This window comes from Bos taurus, chromosome 23 (genome assembly GCF_002263795.3).
Source record: "Bos taurus isolate L1 Dominette 01449 registration number 42190680 breed Hereford chromosome 23, ARS-UCD2.0, whole genome shotgun sequence".
Lineage (NCBI taxonomy): Eukaryota > Metazoa > Chordata > Mammalia > Artiodactyla > Bovidae > Bos > Bos taurus.
In genome coordinates, this window is record NC_037350.1 from 41,405,763 (window position 1) to 41,424,874 (window position 19,112).

General features: G+C 42.0%; 1 protein-coding gene across 2 annotated transcripts in view; it reads left to right on the forward strand.

The window, feature by feature from the left end:
• The window catches only part of DTNBP1 (dystrobrevin binding protein 1), a 102,021-nt gene that overhangs the window by 23,524 nt on the left and 59,385 nt on the right, over positions 1 to 19,112 (forward strand). For both annotated transcript variants that reach the window (XM_059880254.1, NM_001045947.1), the window contains 2 exon segments: positions 4,044 to 4,176; positions 16,776 to 16,908. In XM_059880254.1, the coding sequence (XP_059736237.1) occupies positions 4,044 to 4,176; positions 16,776 to 16,908 (266 nt within the window).

The following is a 19,112-nucleotide window of genomic DNA, read 5'->3' on the forward strand; positions in this document are numbered from 1 at the left end:
GAAAGTTGCCTCTGTGCACCAGATTTGTTCCAGAATGTTTATAGCAGGTTTTGTTGGAACTTTAGACAGTCCCAAAGTCTCCCTGTGGAGTAATTATTATTTATAGGATCAGGGACTTCCCTGGTGGTCCAGTGGCTGACCCCACGCTCCCAGGGCAGGGGGCCCGGGTTCCATCCCTGTTCATGGAAATGCTGCAAAAAGATCAAATGCTATGCAGCAGTGAAAATTAGTGAACCATTACACCTCCGTGTATCAATACGGATGAATCCCACAATGTTCAGTGAAGACTGTATCCTGTAGAGGAGCTTTAACAAAAGTTGTTCTTTTGATTGTAAGAAGCATTTCATAATAAAATATGTTGGAGAAAGAATTTCCTGGAAGTTCTGTTGCTGAATTTATTATATGGGGGGGAATATATAATATTTTCCTAGTTGTGTACTTTTTTATTGTAAGACTCCTATCTTATCAAAAGTGCCACTGTTGTTTTCCAGAAATACAGTTCTCAGATTGAAAAATGAAAGTTAATTTTAAATCTCTGACGTATTATTGAGACATATGGAAATTTTTAAAATGTGTATCTTTAATAAACTGTTTTCTTGTGTATTTTGTCAGGCCATGCTCGTGTGTCATTAGTGGCCTTTAGTCAATGTCAGTCTGCCAGGGCAAATATACTTAAGGATAATTCAGTCTTCTTTGACAAGTTATACTTAACTGCTTTAAAGCTCATTCTTATTTATAGTCTTAAAATTTAGAGCAATGTTGCTTTAGCAAAGTTTGTTCAATATAGCTTTGTTGTCTAGACTTTTTCTACAAGATTTTCTTTTTAACAAGTTCTTTGATTTGTTTTTCCCTCACTTAGTATGTAAATAAACACGTAAATTGATAGTGACTTAGGGGTTAGATTCTGAGGGTAACTTTCTAAAGTTAGACTCCCAGTGCATTATTTGCTTATGCTTTTGATTGTTGTGAAGTACTTGCTTGCCATCAGATTGAACTCTCTTAAGACAACGCTTTAGCCACTCGGTGTGTACGCTGGTTGAATCAGGCGTGCTTCATTCTCTTTGGACTCCAGCTTGGATCTCTTGTGCTTCTGGTGGGGAGTGGACTGGCCTGGGTGTGGGAATGCCTGGTTTCTGCAGTGATACGTTTTGACCTTGGGCAGATAAACGGAGTCTCTCTGTTTCTAGCTGACTCACATAAAATGGTATGACACCATTTACCCTGCTTAGCAAACAGAGTTGTTTGAAAATCGCATGAACTAGGTGAAAGTGAAAGTCGCTCAGTCGTGTCCGACTCTTGGCAACTGCATGGACTCACCCATGGAATTGTCCAGGCCAGAGTGCTGGAGTGGGTAGCCTTTCCCTTAGCAGGGGATCTTCACAACCCAGGGATCGAACCCAGGTCTCCCTCATTGCAGGCGGATTCTTTACCAACTGAGCTATCAGGGAAGCATTCCCCCAAATGCTGAACTGTTCTTTACAAATATAAAAGTTTTTATATTGTTTTATTACCCCAATATTACCCATTTTGAAAATCATTTGGGTCCCAGCTTTTTCTTTGTTCTCCTAACTTCAGTGTCCACCAGAAGGACTTTCGGGATGATTTGTAACTTTGGGAACAAGCCCAAACTGTGGGTTTGTCTTGCTACTTAAACTTGATTTTCTGGTGTTAAATCTGGATTTATTCAGAATTGTTTACTTGGAGGAGAAAAATTGGCCTTCTGAAGATGGCTCCCTTCCTTATTATTAAGTAAAGCTAAAGTACAGTTTCTCAGAACCTTTTCTTTTGCTACTTTTCACTTTTCTTCCTTTGTGTCCCTGTATAAACAGTCCCGAGAAGATTGATTAAGGGCATGGGCTTCAGTGTCAGATTCCTGGGATTGAATCTAGGTCCTGTGTGGCCCTTGAGAAAGTGACTTGTCTTCGTTGCACCTCAGTTTCTTCCTCTGTGAAATGAGTGTAGTAACATTGCTCTGTTTACAAGGCTGCTGTGTGTTCAATGTGAATTGCTTAACACAGGGCCTGGCACACAGAAAATGCTCAAAATGCTTTGCTCTTATTACATAATTGTTGACAATGATTTCAGAGAATCCATTCAACATCCATTCTTTTAAATTAAAGTAATATTTGAATGTATTTTGATAGATTCTTTTTATGTACACTTAAAGATATACAGAATATGATTTTGAATTTTGTGGGAGGCATGAACTATACTGTACTTAAGTTTTAATATTCATGTTTCATTTTACTTTTCAGTAATAATATTTGTATATAAAAATTGTTTATTCTAGATCTTTCAAATTATTAACACAATTAACCACTGCAATTAAGATTTAACAAACTTTTTAAAAGATACTCCGTGTACCAGGAAAAATACCGTTTATCGTCGTCAGCCCTGTGCAATTAGTTTTTCTTTTATTAGTGTTTAAAAACTGAGGCTTAGAGAATTTGTGAGACCTACTCCAGACTAAAGCACAATTTGTTTTTCTTTCTTGTTCACCACAGTGTCTTCAGTGCCTGAAACAGAGCCAGACAAAGAGCAGGTGTTCAGTAGGAGCTCGTTGGATATTACAGATGAATCCTATGGGCAGGGGTTGTTATTTCAAGCCCTAATTTTCTTACTATTGCATCACAGAGAGGCTGTATTAGCCACATTAATCTGTTAGCAATGCTCAGTACTTTTTAAACTGCTCTCTGGGATCTTTATAAAGCTGGCTGGCACAGGCATTTTTAAGCATGCAGAATTGATGATCATGCCCCTGGAGCAGTACTCGGTGTCACCGCTCCAGCTCAGCTTAGGCTTGTATGTGAGGCCGTGTGTGTTACCCCTCCAACGTGGACTGACTGACAACTGCGAGAGGGGTGAGGTGGGGATAAAGTGAGGAAACAGGACAGCTTTCTCATCTCTTTATTGTTTTTATTTCAATGTTGTGAATTCCTGGAATATTAAAATGTAGAAGCTAAAACAGTCTAGTGCCACATGCAAATAATTTTGTATCTTATTTTGATACTTTTATTCCCCTGAAAGGTCTTTCTTTAGTGAGATTCAGTAAAAATCAGTTGTATTTGTGTTTCAACTCTTGAAACATCATGCGTTGTGTAAATTGTCCTTTTTTTATATAACTTAACTGTGAACTCTTATATTAAAACTTTATATTTTACAGATAAAGTTCAGATATACTTACTTTTGTTATATAATGAATTTTGCAGTCTTTATTGTACAAAATGCAGGAATCTTCCACACTTCCTACTCATCACTAGTGATGTTTTCAAAAGATGACCTCTCTATGCTCCTTCTAAATCTTATCGTAGGCCCTTTCCCCTCTCACCATGTTAGGACCAAAACAAAACTGGCTGGGAGAAACTGCTTAAGTCTTCTGGAAAAGAAGTCAGAATTATTTTAGGCTAGCCTAGCGTCTCGCATCCCTGCTATTAGGAACCTTTCACTTCTGAATTTGTTAGTATAAATCCTGTTCTCCTTTTTTTCTGAAATTGTTCAGTTGCCTCAGTGATTCCTTCGTATACAAGTACCATTTATCTTGCTTTATTCAGTGAACGTTCCTGTTTAAATGGAAACTGAATCATGGTATATTCTAAATGCATTAGGGAACTTTTCTTTCAAAAGAAGTCTTTTTGTAAGGCAAATAATTACCCATTCATTATGTCTGGGGTTTGTTTTTGTTTGTTTTCTTTTCAGTTGTTAGTGGCTGTTTTCTGTTTTATTTTTTCTAGATTTGAATTGTGCAAATACATGGTTTACTTAGAAACAGGGTGTAGTTAGAAGTGACTTCTAAGGTCATGGCTCAACTTTCTCTTTCCCGGGTTAAGATGCACCGATACAACCCGTAATTTGAGGTTTTTCTGCACTGGATATTAAGGTGGTTCTTTTCTAAGAAAGAAAACAACGCCAGTCTCCTCAGAGTATTGTGTTGTCTGTACCCCAGTAGAAGGGTTTTTAAAGATAACACGGGCTGGCTCTCATTACACCGGTCTGACCTCTGTGTCTGCAGTCCTGTGGGCCTGACCCTCCCCTTCCGTTTGCAGCGGGTGGACAGCGAGGTGGTCATGCTCTCCGCGCACTGGGAGAAGAAGCAGGCGAGCCTCCGGGACCTGCAGCAGCAGCTTCAGCAGCTTCCAGGCCTCATCGCAGACTTAGAATCCCTGACGGCAAGTCTGAGTAAGTTCCCCGTTTGCCTCGAGACTCTGCTTCTAGGAAGGAAAATAATTTGGCGTGACTCCAAAGCTTTCTAAGAATACATTAATCTTATTGCTTAACAGGATTTGGAGGGAAATGGTTCCAATTAATTTCATATTCTGATTAATTGATGATTTGACAAAAAAGCGATGATTTAAAATGTGGAAATGATTTTTAAAATACACCACTACCTTTTTCTGCCTCCGTTCTGCTCAGAAAACATACTTTTCTTGATTCTTAAAGTGACTCGGGGCTGTCTTTCTGACTTTAGGTCTCTGTTTAAAAGTGTAAACGTGGGAAACGGAAGGGGTTATGGTGGCTTTGTTATGACTAACGGCTGTGCTCTGGAAATTGTTGCTTTTAATACTGGGTTTGTTCAGAGCTTCATGTCTTGAAATATGCTCTTTTTTTCTCCTTAAACTGATAAAAGATTAAACAGATACAATTAAATGAGGGTACCTGTTTGGCTAACTTTATACCTTGTGGAAGATTATATATTTATTTTTTGTTTTTATTGGGATGAATCATGCTGATATTTGTTTCTTGGGCTTATATTCAGAAAATTGAGTTTTATCCTAGACAGTGCCACATCATAGTATAACATTCTGGCTTATTATTTTCTAACCAAGCTTAAGATCTTAGTGAAGTAAGAGGTAGGGGCTACCTACATAGGAGATGAATTTCTTGAGCTAATAACCTGAGTCTTAATAAGTAAGAAGGTGTAAAGCTACCCCATCATCTCTTCCTTTTTTCAATACTACATTTTTAAAAGCAAAACAGAGCTGGTTTACAAAGCAAGTAATTAGCGAAGCATAAAACTTGTGTGTGTGAATAAAATGAGCCCCATTGGTATGTGGAATGCCGCTGGTGATGATAATAGCTAACGTTTGTAGCGCCCACTATATGTCGGAGATGGTTAGGTGATTTACAGACATTATTTACACTCCTCACAAGATCCCTGCAGAAGTAGCTGTTGTTATCCCACTTTACAGCTTAGGCAAATTGGGCTTGGAGGGGTGGAGATTTGCTCAGGGTCACACACAGTAGGTGTGCATCCAGGGTCCCAGCCGCGGTGATGACGTGCTCAGTGGAGGACGAGGCGTTTGGAGTGGCACCTGTCAGCAGACCCCATGACCCGCGTTCTTGAAGCCCTGGAATCAGTGTTCTGTTATTTCTGAAAGCAGGGTTGGGGAAAAGAGACTCTGGGTTTAGGAGGAAGGCCCTCCGGCTTTATTTCCCTCTTGTAGGTATAGGAATGGTCCTTCTCAAGCCTTTGATAACTGACAGAAAAAGCCTCCAAGACACTGGGGGAATATTCCTTTTAGCCATTTTCTGTTCAGCATCTCTTCCTGTATCTCTTTGAGTCTTTTTTTTTCAATGGTTGTGTATTTCTTTGCAGAGACATCCACCTATGATACTATCCTGCTTTCCTTTCCAGCTGAGAGTAAATTCTGATTATAAATATTATTTGTTTGATGCCACTCTGCTGATTAAATGCATTTGGCCTCAGTTCTAATTATTCTCATAGTTAAATCTACTTAAGATAGAATATAGTGTATTTTCCTTCTCAATTAGGATTCTACTATCCTGAAGAAGTGATGTTTAGTGATGTGATACCATCTTCAGAAACTGAATTTTGACTTTTTAAATGAATGCAACGAGTTTCCCAAATGCTCACCTGAGTTCTGTCTTTACTAATCTGAGAATATCGACCACCAAAAGCAAATTAAAGCTAAATTAAAGCAAATTAAATTAAAGCAGAAGTATCAGTCTTGACAGTCACTTCCAAATAATTTAATTCTTATTTTTCATGGTGGTATAGTTGACCTGCAATATTATATTAGTTTCAGGCGTACAACATAGTACACCTGGACACTTACGTACACTGTGTGCACACCTGAGCACTTACGTACACTGTGTGCACACGTGGACACTTACGTACACTGTGTGCACACCTGAGCACTTACGTACACTGTGTGCACACCTGGACACTTACGTACACTGTGTGCACACCTGGACACTTATGTGCACTGTGTGTACATTGTGTTTTATAGCGATTGACCCTGGTTCAATTCCTGGGTCGGGAAGATCCTCTGGAGAAGGGATAGGCTACCCACTCCAGTATTCTTGGGCTTCCCTGGTGGCTCAGCTGGTAAAGAGTACGCCTGCAATGCTGGAGACCTGGATTCATTCCCTGGGTTGGGAGGATCCCTTGGAGAAGGGAAAGGCTACCCACTCCAGCATTCTGGCCTAGAGAATTCCAGGGACTGTCTATCCCATGGGGTTGCAAAGAGTCCGACATGACTGAGTAACTTTCCCTTTTTTCACCCTTTATATACATTGTGAATTGATCACCACTTTATGTCTAGTAGCCATCTGCCACCATACACAGTTATTATAATGTTATGGACATTCCTTTTACTGTGAATTGCGCCCCATGAGCTGCTCTATATTGGACGTTTGTGCCTCCTAGTCTCCCTCACCCACTTCATCCAGCTGCCCCACCGCCCTCCCCTCTGGCGACCACCACTTTGTTCTCTGTACCTGCGAGTCTTTTTCTGTTTTGTTCTTTAGATTTCATATACAAGTGAAATCATATGGTCCTTGTTTTTCTCAGTTACTCCACATAACATATTACCCCCTGGGTCTATCCATGTTGTTGTGAACGGCATTATTTCATTTTGGTGTTTCTGAGTAACATTCTGTTGAATGTATGTACCACATCTCTTTTACCCATTCCTCTGCTGAGGGACGTTTCGGTTTCCTTCCATGTTTTGGCTGTTGTAACTAAAATGCTGCAGGGACCATGGCGGGGGCACGTGTCTCTTTCCTCGTGCGTGTTTTCATTTTCTTTGGATAAATACCAAGGAGTAGAGTAGCTGGATCATATGGTAGTTCTACTTTTGATTTTTCAAGGAACTTCCATATTGTTCTCCATAGTGGGGGCTATACCAAATTACATTCCCACCAACGGTGCCCGAGGGCCCCTTGCCAGCCCTTGCTGTCTTTTAGTAATAACCATTCTGACAGGTGTGAGGTGATGCTGTGGCTTTGATCTGCATTTTCCTGATGCTTAGCCATGTCGAGCATCTCTTCAAGTATCTGTTTTTTCAGGTCCTTGGGAAAATGTTTATTCAGGTCCTTTGCCTATTTTTTTAATCGGATTGTTTGTTTTGTTTTTGAGTTGTGTGAGTTCTTTATTTATTTTGGATATTAACTCCTTATCATGTATATCATCTGCAGTATCTCTTCCCATTCAGGAGGCTGCCATTTCATTTGTTGATGGCTTCCTTGGCTGTACAAGCGTCTTTATACTTTGATCTAGACCCATCTGTTTATTTCTGCTGTTGCCGTTGCCTGAGGAAAACATTTGGAAGCCAAATTTGCTGGCTTGTATAAGTGCATGTCTATATTATTAACGTATTTCATGAATTCATTTTAATGAGATTATGCACCATTCTTAGAAATTTGAATCATTTGGTTTTAATGCTTGCCCATAAACTGTGGATTTCTTTATTTTGGGGGTGAAGTGAAAGTCGCTCAGTCGTGTCTAACTCTTTGCAACCCCATGGACTATACAGTTCATGGAATTCTCCAGGCCAACATACAGAGTGGGTAGCCTTTCCCTTCTCCAGGGGATCTTCCCAACCCAGGGATGGAACCCAGGTCTCCCGCATTGCAGGCGGATTCTTTACCAGCTGAGCCACCAAGGAAGCCCAAGAATACTGGAGTGGGTAGCCTATCACTTCTCCAGCGATCTTCCTGACCTGGGATTCAAACTGGGGTCTCCTGCATTGCAGGCAGATTCTTTACCAACTGAATCACTAGGGAAACCCTGATAGCTTCCCTTTTGGGGGGTAGTCTCAGAATGCTCTTTGTTATTACCTAATTACTTTGATATAGTATTACAAAGCTTAATCAAGCAATAATGAAAAATAAAAATTACTTAGAAGAAAATAGTAACTAATCTATATGTAGTCATAAGATTCTCTTCTCTGAACTTTTTACCCTTTCACTCCCAAATCTAATACCATACCCATTCAGTCCCTGTATTTCTTAGGCCACTTAACTCTTTTAGTCTTGCCTTGCTCTTATTAAAGAGTAAGGGATTAATATGATGTGAGCAATTTGGACCTTTGATGATGCTTTTAGCTGTGCTGTCCTGTGGCTTAATAAATATGACTCCTGATTACACGCTCCCTCAGGAATTAAATAAGAACAGATAATCCACTCATGTTGTTTTTTTAATGGGATGTGATCCATCCAACTTACAAAGCCTGTGTAATAGATCATCACTGGTGAGGCTTGTCATTTAAAAAAGGTACCAGATAATAAAGGTACACCGGGAATTGGGAAAGACGGGCTGTGAACTGACTTTCAGATCTGGGTTTGGACCGCAGTTCCCCAGCTTCCTAACTGTGAGACTCTGTGCAGGTTTCCTGACTGCTCTAAGCTTAGTTTCTTTGCTTTTAGGATTGAAGATGAGAGAACCTGCTTCACCAGGTAGCTGGAGGGCCCCTAGTGAGGGGAGAGTGCCTGGTACGTGATAGGCGTCTGTGAGTCCCGTGCACCATTTGTGGGCTGAGGGGACACAGCAGTGGACAAGACCAGGCAGCTGCCGCCAGGATGCTCACTTTCTCCTGGGAGTCTCTCTGGCCTTTGCAGATTTACAAAACCATTGTCTTTGATGAGAGGATTTGGATGGATGTTACACAATTTAGCTTGTCCTACACTGGAAAAGGTCAGTTTTCATTCCAATCCCAAAGAAAGGCAATGCCAAAGAATGCTCAAACTACCACACAATTGCACTCATCTCACTCACTAGTAAAGTAATGCTCAAAATTCACCAAGCCAGGCTTTAGCAATATGTGAACCATGAACTTCCAGATGTTCAAGCTGGTTTTAGAAAAGGCAGAGGAACCAGAGATCAAATTGCCAACATCCGCTGGATCATCGAAAAAGCAAGAGAGTTCCAGAAAAACATCTATTTCTGCTTTACTGGCTACGCCAAAGCCTTTGACTGTGTGAATCCAATAAACTGTGGAAAATTCTGAAAGAGATGGGAATACCAGACCACCTGACCTGCCTCTTGAGAAACCTATATGCAGGTCAGGAAGCAACAGTTAGAACTGGACATGGAACAACAGACTGGTTCCAAATAGGAAAAGGAGTCCGTCAAGGCTGTATATTGTCACCCTACTTATTTAACTTCTATGCAGAGTACATCATGAGAAACGCTGGGCTGGAAGAAGCACAAGCTGGAATCAAGATTGCCGGGAGAAATCTCAATAACCTCAGATATGCAGATGACACCACCCTTATGGCAGAAAGTGAAGAGGAACTCAAAAGCCTCTTGATGAAAGTGAAGGTGGAGAGTGAAAAAGTTGGCTTAAAGCTCAACATTCAGAAAACGAAGATCATGGCATCTGGTCCCTTCACTTCATGGGAAATAGATGGGGAAACAGTGGAAACAGTGTCAGACTTTCTTTTGGGGGGCTCCAAAATCACTGCAGATGGTGATTGCAGCCATGGAATTAAAAGATGCTTACTCCTTGGAAGGAAAGTTACGACCAACCTAGATAGCATATTCAAAAGCAGAGACATTACTTTGCCAACAAAGGTTCGTCTAGTCAAGGCTATGGTTTTTCCAGTGGTCATGTATGGATGTGAGAGTTGGACTGTGAAGAAAGCTGAGCATTTAAGAATTGATGCTTTTGAATTGTGGTGCTGGAGAAGACTCTTGATAGTCCCTGGGACTGCAAGGAGATCCAACCAGTCCATTCTGAAGGAAACCAGTCCTGGGTGTTCATTGGAAGGACTGATGTTGAGGCTGAAACTCTGATACTTTGGCCACCTCATGAGAAGAGTTGACTCATTGGAAAAGACCCTGATGCTGGGAGGGATTGGGGGCAGGAGGAGAAGGGGACGACGGAGGATGAGATGGCTGATGGCATCACCGACTCAATGGACGTGAGTCTGAGTGAACTCCGGGAGTTGGTGATGGACACGGAGGCCTGGCGTGCTGCAATTCATGGAGTCACAAAGAGTCAGACATGACTGAGCGACTGAACTGAACACAGTAGTTAAGAGTACAAAACCCTGGTGTGAAATGTGAGAACAGTGTAGTATTCTGTATATTGAAAAATAGTGTGTAAGGATAGAATGGAATATTGTCCTCCAGATTCTGTACACTTTCTTGGTTTAGCACTAAGTCATGTCCGACTCTTGTGACCCCATGGACTGTAGCCCGCCAGTCTCCTCTGTTCATGGAATTTCCCAGGCAAGAATACTGAAGTGGGTTGCCATTTCCTTCTCCAGGGGATCTTCCTGACCCAGGGATCAAACCTGGGTCTCCTGTATTGCAGACGTTCTCTTGCGTTGCAGGTGGATTCTTTACCGACTGACCCACCCACTTTCTTGTTGCTCAGCTGCACGATGTACTCTGCATGTAAGTTAAACAAGCAGGGTGACAATAGACAGCCTTGACGTACTCCTTTCCCAGTTTTGAACCAGTCCATTGTTCCACATTGGGTTCTAACAGTTGTTTCTTGACCTGAATACAGGTTTCTCGGGAGGCAGGTAAGGTAGTCTGGTATTCCCATCTCTTTAAGAATTTTCCAGTTTGTTGTGATCCACACAGTCAAGGGTTTGGCGTAGTCAATGAAGTAGAGATAGATGTGTTTCTGGAATTCTCTTACTTTTACTGTGATCCAACGGATGTTGGCAATTTGATCTCTGGTTCCTCTGCCTTTTTAAAAATCCAGCATGTACATCTGGAAGTTTTTGGTTCACGTAATGTTGAAACCTAGATTGAAGGATTTTGAGCACTACTTTGCTAGCGTGTGAGATGAGTGCAACTGTACGGTAGTTTGAACATTCTTCGGCGTTGCGCTTCTTTGGGATTAGAATGAAAACTGACCTGTTCTAGCCCTCGGGCCACTGCTGAGTTTTGCAAATTTGCTGGGATCTTGAGTGCAGCACTTTTACAGAATCATCTTTTAGGATATGACATAGTTCAGCTGGAATTCCGTCACATGCACTACCTTTGTTCGTAGTAATGCTTGCTAATGCCTACTTGACTTCACATTCCAGGATGACTGGCTCTAGGTGAGTGACCACACCACTGTGGTTATCCAGGTCACTAGTGGGGCTGACTGTGACTCAGATCATGAGCTCCTATTGCAAAATTCAGACTTAAACTGAAGAAAGTATGGCCTAGTGGTTTTCCCTACAACACTTCTTCTGTGCATTTTACTGTGAAACTGGGAAGATGTTTGGAACATATTTATTGAATTCTCCTGAACGTCCACTAGAGGGTGGTCTAATCCTATTCCTATTTTTAAAGTCTAAAATGTCAAGAGCTTTTCTGAATTCTCTGTTGCTTAGTTTATTTTGTATGACCTACTTAAAAAGACACCTTCATCTAGAACAGAAGATTCTGTTAATTCTCAGATAACACAGTTCTGTAAGATAATGACAGCCTTGTACTGAGCTTGCTTGCCTCTTTCTTTCAATCTGACCTGACCGGATACTTTGCCGTTCTGCTTTCTCTGTACAGAATTTGAGAGTGCATCTAGCTAGGAGACCGTCACAGTTTTTACGGTTTCATGAAGCAGATTATCTTATGGTCCAGGTTATGTTCTGAGATTAGACCCTTCAAGGGACATATTAGCTCTCTTTCGACACGGTTTAGTATATACTGCACAGATCTCATTTGTTTCATGATGGTTTTTAATGCACTCTTCAAAGTTCCTTGTTACCACACCATCATTACCTTATCACGCGAAAAGTGACAAAAGCATTGAAGACTCTTGTGGTCCTTTAGTGCCTGGCCTCCTGTGACCTATGGGTTTGCAAAGATTTCTTTGTTCCCTGAGGCTAATTATTTTTGCTAGAAAATACTCATTAAATGTGAAGTTATGAATTTTAATGTGTTGCTCCACTCTTCATATGTCAGTGGTCACACTGCACATAGTATGTATCTGAAAATGGCACAAAGGAAAATTCCAGACAGCACAGCTCTTCCTCTGGGGCGGTCTCCACATGAGGGCTTGTGACGTTCTTTCCTGCACAGCTGTCAGGCTCTCCCAGATGGCCCTTCCCAATAAAATTCCACCCATCCTCTCCACCGATCACTAACTGAGACATATACTGTTGTTATAGTGAGCAAAATGGTGAGGCTGGAACTTCTTGTGAAGGTACTTTTGTGCCTGTGGAGGCCTGCTAGTGTTTTATGCACGTGCATTCTAAGTCTGGTTACCAGATTTACTCAAATCTGCGACTGTTTCCTAGCAGAAGATGAGCAGGGTGTGACGGGGAGATTAAATCTCCGCCTGTTTAAATTCAATATAAAATATTCAGAGTACATACCATATATATGCTTATTATTTAAAGAGCATTTGGTAAAGTTTTTCATATAAAAAGGGAGGAAAATTCATGTTCATCAGTGAAGTTCTTACATATTTTATTACTGACCTCAAGCCTGATAAAAGTTAAAATGGAAAGGTTCCGTGGCTGCTGCTGCTTTAACTCACTGGGCCTAACTTGATACACTGATAACAGTGTTTTCAGAGTTCTCTGCCCATGTTTGATTTGCTCATTGACAAAATTTAGCATAACCTAATATGTAAATTAGATGAATACGAATCATAGATTTGCTTTCTTGGTTATTATTCTTTGTTTTAGAGTGATAGAATCATGTATCTCCAGAAATCCTTCTTAATTGAATTCAGCAGACCAGATGTTTTGTTGTTGTTCAGGCACTAATTTGGGTCCCACTCTTTGTGACCCCATGGACTGCAGCACGTCAGGCTTCCCTGTCCTTCACCATCTCCTGAGTTTGCTCAAACTCATGTCCACTGAGTCGATGATGCCATCCAACCATCTCATCCTCTGTCGCCCCCTTCTCCTGCTGCCCTCAATTTTCCCAGCATCAGAGTCTGCATCAGGTGACCAAAGTATGGAGCTTCAGCTTCAGCATCAGTCCTTCCAGTGAATATTCAGGACTGATTTCCTTTAAGATTGATTGGTTTGATCTCCTTGCAGTCCAAGGGACTCTCAAGAGTCTTCTCCAACATCACAGTTCAAAAGCGTCAATTCTTCAGTGCTCAGCTTTCCTTATAGTCCAACTGTCACATCCATACATGATCACTGGAAAAACCATAGCTTTGGCTAGACGGACCTTTGTTGGTAAAGTAATGTCTCTGCTTTTTAATATACTGTCTAGGTTTGTTCTAGCTTTTCTTCTAAGGAGCAAGCATCTTTTAATTTTGTGGCTGCAGTCATCATCTGCAGTGACTTTGGAGCCCAAGAAAATGAAATCGGTTACTGCTTCTACTTTGTCCCCTTCTATTTCCCATGAAGTGATGGGACTGGATGTTGCAAAGATGTAGTCTTTACCCTTAAGGTATTTACAGAATGCTGAGAAAGATAAGAGTACAAAATAGTGGCATAATGTCAGAGTAGGAGTCCTGGGCAGGGTTCATGGGCCAATGGAAGCACAGATGAGGGAGAGAGAGCTCTGACCTGAACCTGCCAGGGAGATGTGGGGTTGGGGAGGGGGGAAGCAAAGACCCCTCAGGACAGGCAGGCACACACGGGACCCTCCTCGGAGTGATGAGCGGTCGTGAAGGAGGGTGGTGGTGAGGCTGGAAAAGTAGTCTCTGAGCAGGGAGTGGGAGGTCCCTGAATGCTCGGGTAGGGAGTTAAACTGTAAGTCCTCAGGAGCCTTTGAAACTTGTGAAGGGGAGAACTGGGAGTTGGGCAGGAGCCGTAACGTGACCCCGGACTCTCCCGAGCACGTTAAGCCTCAGGTTGCCGTCCAGCACAGGGACACACTGCTGGCCTGTACGTCAAAGCCCCTCTGTTACCCAGCCCCCTGCATGCTGAGGATAACATGCGTGATGCTAAAGGGACCAAGTCGCTTAGAGCTAAATGGATTCTGTATTAAATGTAATTATTTCTAGTTCTTATCACTAATCAAAGTGAAATAGCCTTTAAATAATCCTGTTAGCTATGATCGTCTTGTAAGACCCTGTCAAACTAGTTCTAACAGAGTGAGCTGAACACTCCTTCTTCAGGGCCAGTAGCACGAGCATCCAGGCTGAGGCTCCCACTCGTTTTTCCATTTAATATAATAACAAAAAATAATCTGTACAGCAACTGATACATTAACACCATTTTTCCTGTTCTCCTTTCCATATATATATTCCTCAGGTATCATTGATGACATTTCTGAAAATCTTAGATGTAATTTTTCATTGATTAAAACTTAGATTTTTGCTGTTTCAGGTTAGGCTTTCCATAGTCACAGGTAATAGCTGTTGTATGCGACCCCTGAAGACAGATTCAAAACTGTTATGAACTGCATTATCAGTCTTCCAGACTTACACTGATCTACAGTGATATATCAATTATGTTAAAAGTCATTACCTAAAATGTTCTTGAAGAGAAGTGCTAAACTACTTGCCACATTTTAACTTTTTAATAAAATTTAATTTTTCCTCCTAAATCCATGTCTTTTTAAGCCCTAGACCCTACCAAATACAAAAGCACAGATATTTAGTAGAGCTAAAATTTAGGGTATTAAAAATGTGGGGAGTTCCCTGGTAGTCCAGTGATTAAGACTCTGCCTTCCAACTCAGGGGGTGCGGGTTTGATCTTTGTTTGGGGAACTGAGTGAAGGGAACTTCAGTTTCCCCGAAGTTTAAGGGCTTCCTTTGTGGCTCAGCTGGTAAGGAATCCACCTGCAATGCAGGAGACCTGGGTTCGACCCTGGGTTGGGAAGATCCCCTGGAGAAGGGAAAGGCTCCCCACTCAGTATCCTGGCCTGGAGAATTCCATGGACTGTATAGTCCATGGGGTCGCAAAGTCGGACACAACTGAGTGATTCTCACTGGGGAACTAAGGTCCCGTGTGCCATACCATGTGGCTAAAAAAATTTTTTTTTATGTTTCTGGATTTAATATCTGTGGGTCAAACAAATTCATTTAAAACAGGCAAAATTTGCATCTTAGTAAACCTAATGGCACCCCACTCCAGTACTCTTGCCTGGAAAATCCCATGGATGGAGGAGCCTGGTGGGCTGCAGTCCATGCAGTTGCTAAGAGTTGGATATGACTGAGCAACTTCACTTTCACTTTTCACTTTCCTGCATTGGAGAAGGAAATGGCAACCCACTCCAGTGTTCTTGCCTGGAGAATCCCAGGGACGGGGGAGCCTGGTGGGCTGCCATCTATGGGGTCACAGAGAGTCGGACATGACTGAAGTGACTTAGCAGGAAACCTAAAACTACAAGTTGAAATTCCGGAAAAGAAAAAGTGAAAGTGTTGGTCGCTCGGTCACGTCTGACTCTCTTCGATCCCATGGACCGTAGCCCACCAGGCTCCTCTATCCATGGAATTTGAAACTTGCTCCTTGTGTTGGTGCTACAGAAACGAACTTAGAAAGTCACATGGCAATCTAGCAGCTAAGGGAAGGAATTAGACCCAGCGCCCTTGAATCTTAGCTGTTTGAATGAAACTGAGGCTGCAAAGCAGCACAGCCAGCTTGCTCCCCCGCCCCGACCCCCGTGACACACATTCTCGCCGAGCCTCACACTCACCCGTCTATGGCAGATGCCTCTCCTCTGGTTTTCACAGGCCCTCACCCCTGTCAGGCTGTGTTGTCTCTGAAACGCGCCTCCCTCCACTCTGAGCCCTCTGAGCACGCGGTTTCTCTTTTTCATCCTTGTGTCCCAGCGTCTGGGACGTGTGGCGAGTGCCTGGTAGATGGCCATGATGCTGTCTGAGGTCTAAAACCTTTGACCCCTAAAACTTTTCTGTTGTCTAAGAAAACAACTGGTCCTCACCCCTACAGCCGTGAAATCTTGGTTTACTTAAGCACCTATCAACTGGAAATCATTGTGTGAAAGAGAGACTCAGTTTTGATCCCTGACTGCTCATCACTAGCTAGGTGACCTTGGGCAGGACACTGAAGTAATCTCTGCAGGCTGTGACTTCACTGTTTTAAATGAAGGATTTGACAGAGGATCTCCATGTGCCGAGTTCTGTGGCCTAGAGGCAGTGTGGAGTGGTTGAAAGACCAGCGGACAGTGAGCGATGCTTCCTGAGTGTTCAGTGCCTTGGAGGTTTATGTATATCATGTTCAAGGCAAAACAATGCTAAAGTAACTTGAAATCTCAAATATTAAATTATGTTTGGTATAATTTGTGTTAATTATATTTTGATATACTCTTATTATTTGGAAATTGATTATTCATGTGTGGTATATGTGATCATTAGGATATCAACATCAGATTAATCAAGACACTCTGTTTCCCTATACTGGTTAATGAAGTGTAAAGTATTTTGTGAAGTTGTGTTTTAAAAATGTTCGAGATATAAAAATATACTCAAGATAATTTGAAATATATTTTAATGTTGGTACATTTTGCTTCAAGAAAGTTTAATAAAATTTTTAAATAAATGCAAAATAATCTCAACAGTTCAAACTTTTAACTTCTAGACACTTTTTCTTTTCTCCATGATCAAGGATTCTGCTTTTTGACGTTCATTTCTTCTTTTGACCTTGTATACTTTCAGCTCATTTAGAGGCTAGTTTTGAGGAGGTAGAAAACCACCTGCTGAATCTGGAGGATTTATGTGGACAGTGTGAATTAGAGAGACACAAACATATGCAGTCCCAGCAACTGGAAAATTACAAGAAAAATAAGAGGTGAGTTTGGGAAATTGGCCCCGATATTCATGTGCAATCTCAAAGTTTCCCACAGAACCTTACACGCTACTCTTTATAAGTTTGGGGTGATAAAAGACAGGGGTTTTAGGTAAAGCTCTTTAATAAGCTTTCCAAACATGTTTTGCTTGGTTTTGTTTTGTTGGTATCACTATCAGTTGCCGTTTTATGGAGATGAGTTCTGAAAAGCTGAGTATGGGATAAACAGTGGAGGGAGCAGTGCAACAGACAGAACGTCCGAGAGAGGAGAACCCCTGACCTCGTGTCCTCCAAGCGGCAGATCCTGGGTGGCCTTTTCCCTTTGCTTCCTTTTCTTGTCTTTCCTTTAGAGCAGGAGGAAAAGGAACCTGAGTGCTGACTGGAAAGGCGCTCAGCTTTGTCACATACTGTGCATGAGACCTTCAGGAAGTTATTGAATCTCTTAGCCTCAATGTGTGTAGCTTACAGTGACCATGACAGTGTCCCTGCCTCCTGGAGTCGTGGTGAGGAGTCCGTGAGGTGGCCATTACCAGACGCAGTGCGTGCCCTGCCACAGTGGGCATCGTGGTCACTGTTTTCACTGGGTGAGCCAGAGATGGGTAATGAGATTTGGAACACTGGCGAACCAGAGCTGGAGATGGGTAATAAGATTTGGAACACTGAAATTTTATTTGTCGTTCTTTTCTTCACTCTCACCCAGTGACTTAGATATATTAGATATATTAGTACATTATAGTTTATATGTTACAAAATGAAAAGTAAGTGTTTGGAGAACAGCCTCATCTGTAATTTAAGTAAAAGCCAGAGTGGACTGGGCAAGTCTTAACATGTGTCACGTAACGGAAATATCATTTTAGATCTGGGGTGGTGTCGTAGAAAGAGAGCACTGTTGATAGAATCAGAAGACGCCAGTCCCGGCTCCATCGGCTACTGATTCTGTGCTCTGGGGCAAGCCATTCGCTTTCCTCTATCCTGTTGTAAAACTTTTCTTGACTAGCATTTGAAAGACTTCTTAAAAGATTACATCATTCGTTAGGCCTCTTTCTGGTGCCTCCCAGAACCCTGGCAGTCAGACTTGTCTCCCCTGGGCAGAGAATTGGAGAGGTCATCTGAGAGCCTGAGCAGCCTGCGAGAAAGGAGCTGCAGGGACAGACACTGGGAGCCTCTGATGAAACGCTGGGTCTGCACCCTAGTGCCCCTGACGATGGGCCCCACACCTCTGTATGCTTCTCATCAGCCTGGTGGTGCCTCACTCTTAAGTATGAATGCTCAGCTAACGAGTATACCCAATTGAAGAAAGGTTCCAAGATGAACAGGGCCAAAATAAATTAAAAATAGTAATTATTTTTAAAGACCCACAGAGGAATGAGATACTGTGATGGGAGCAGAAGAAAACTTAAGAACAAAAACTAATTAATAACCTCAGGTGTATCTTACAGGAGACCATTTTGCATTTATGAGGCACAAACAGGATGCTCTAGAGAAGGGATAATTAGAGAACAAGAAAGCTCTTGGGCATCAAATACGTGATTGCAGAAGTAGAAGGCTTTAAGTGAAGCATTAAAAGACGATGTTACGACTTCCCTGGTGGTACAATGGATAAGAATCCACCTGTCAGTGCAGGGGACACGGGTTCAATCCCTAGTACAGGAAGATTCCACGTGCCATGGAGCAACTAAGCCCGTGCCACAACCACTGAGCCGGCACTCTAGAACTGGGGAGTCACACTACTGAAGCCCGCGCACCTAGAGCCTGTGCTCCACAGCGAGAGAAGCCACCCCGGTGAGAAGCCCACACCCTGAAACGAAGCGTGGTCCCCTTCTCGCTACGACTAGAGAAAACCTGCACCCAGCCGCGAAGACCCAGTGCAGTCAAAAATAAATAATTTAAAAAATAAAGTTGTTTTAAAAGAACAAAAGATAATGTAAACTTTTACATGCAAGAACAAAAAGACTGAGAAAAGCTGAGAATGCTTAGAAAATTGGAGAGTTAATTTTTAAGTCCTATATACTAGGAGCTTGAGAAAGAAAGGGAAGAGAAAAAGAGGAGACAAATTCACTAAAGAAGTAATAATACAAGAAAATTGTTCAGAACGGAAGGATATGACTGAGTTGGAAAGGGTCCACCAAGGACGTAATGAGTGGGGAGAGAGCCGTCTTCAGTACGTACTTTTGTACACTGCACTAGAGTCAGGGTGAAAAATCATG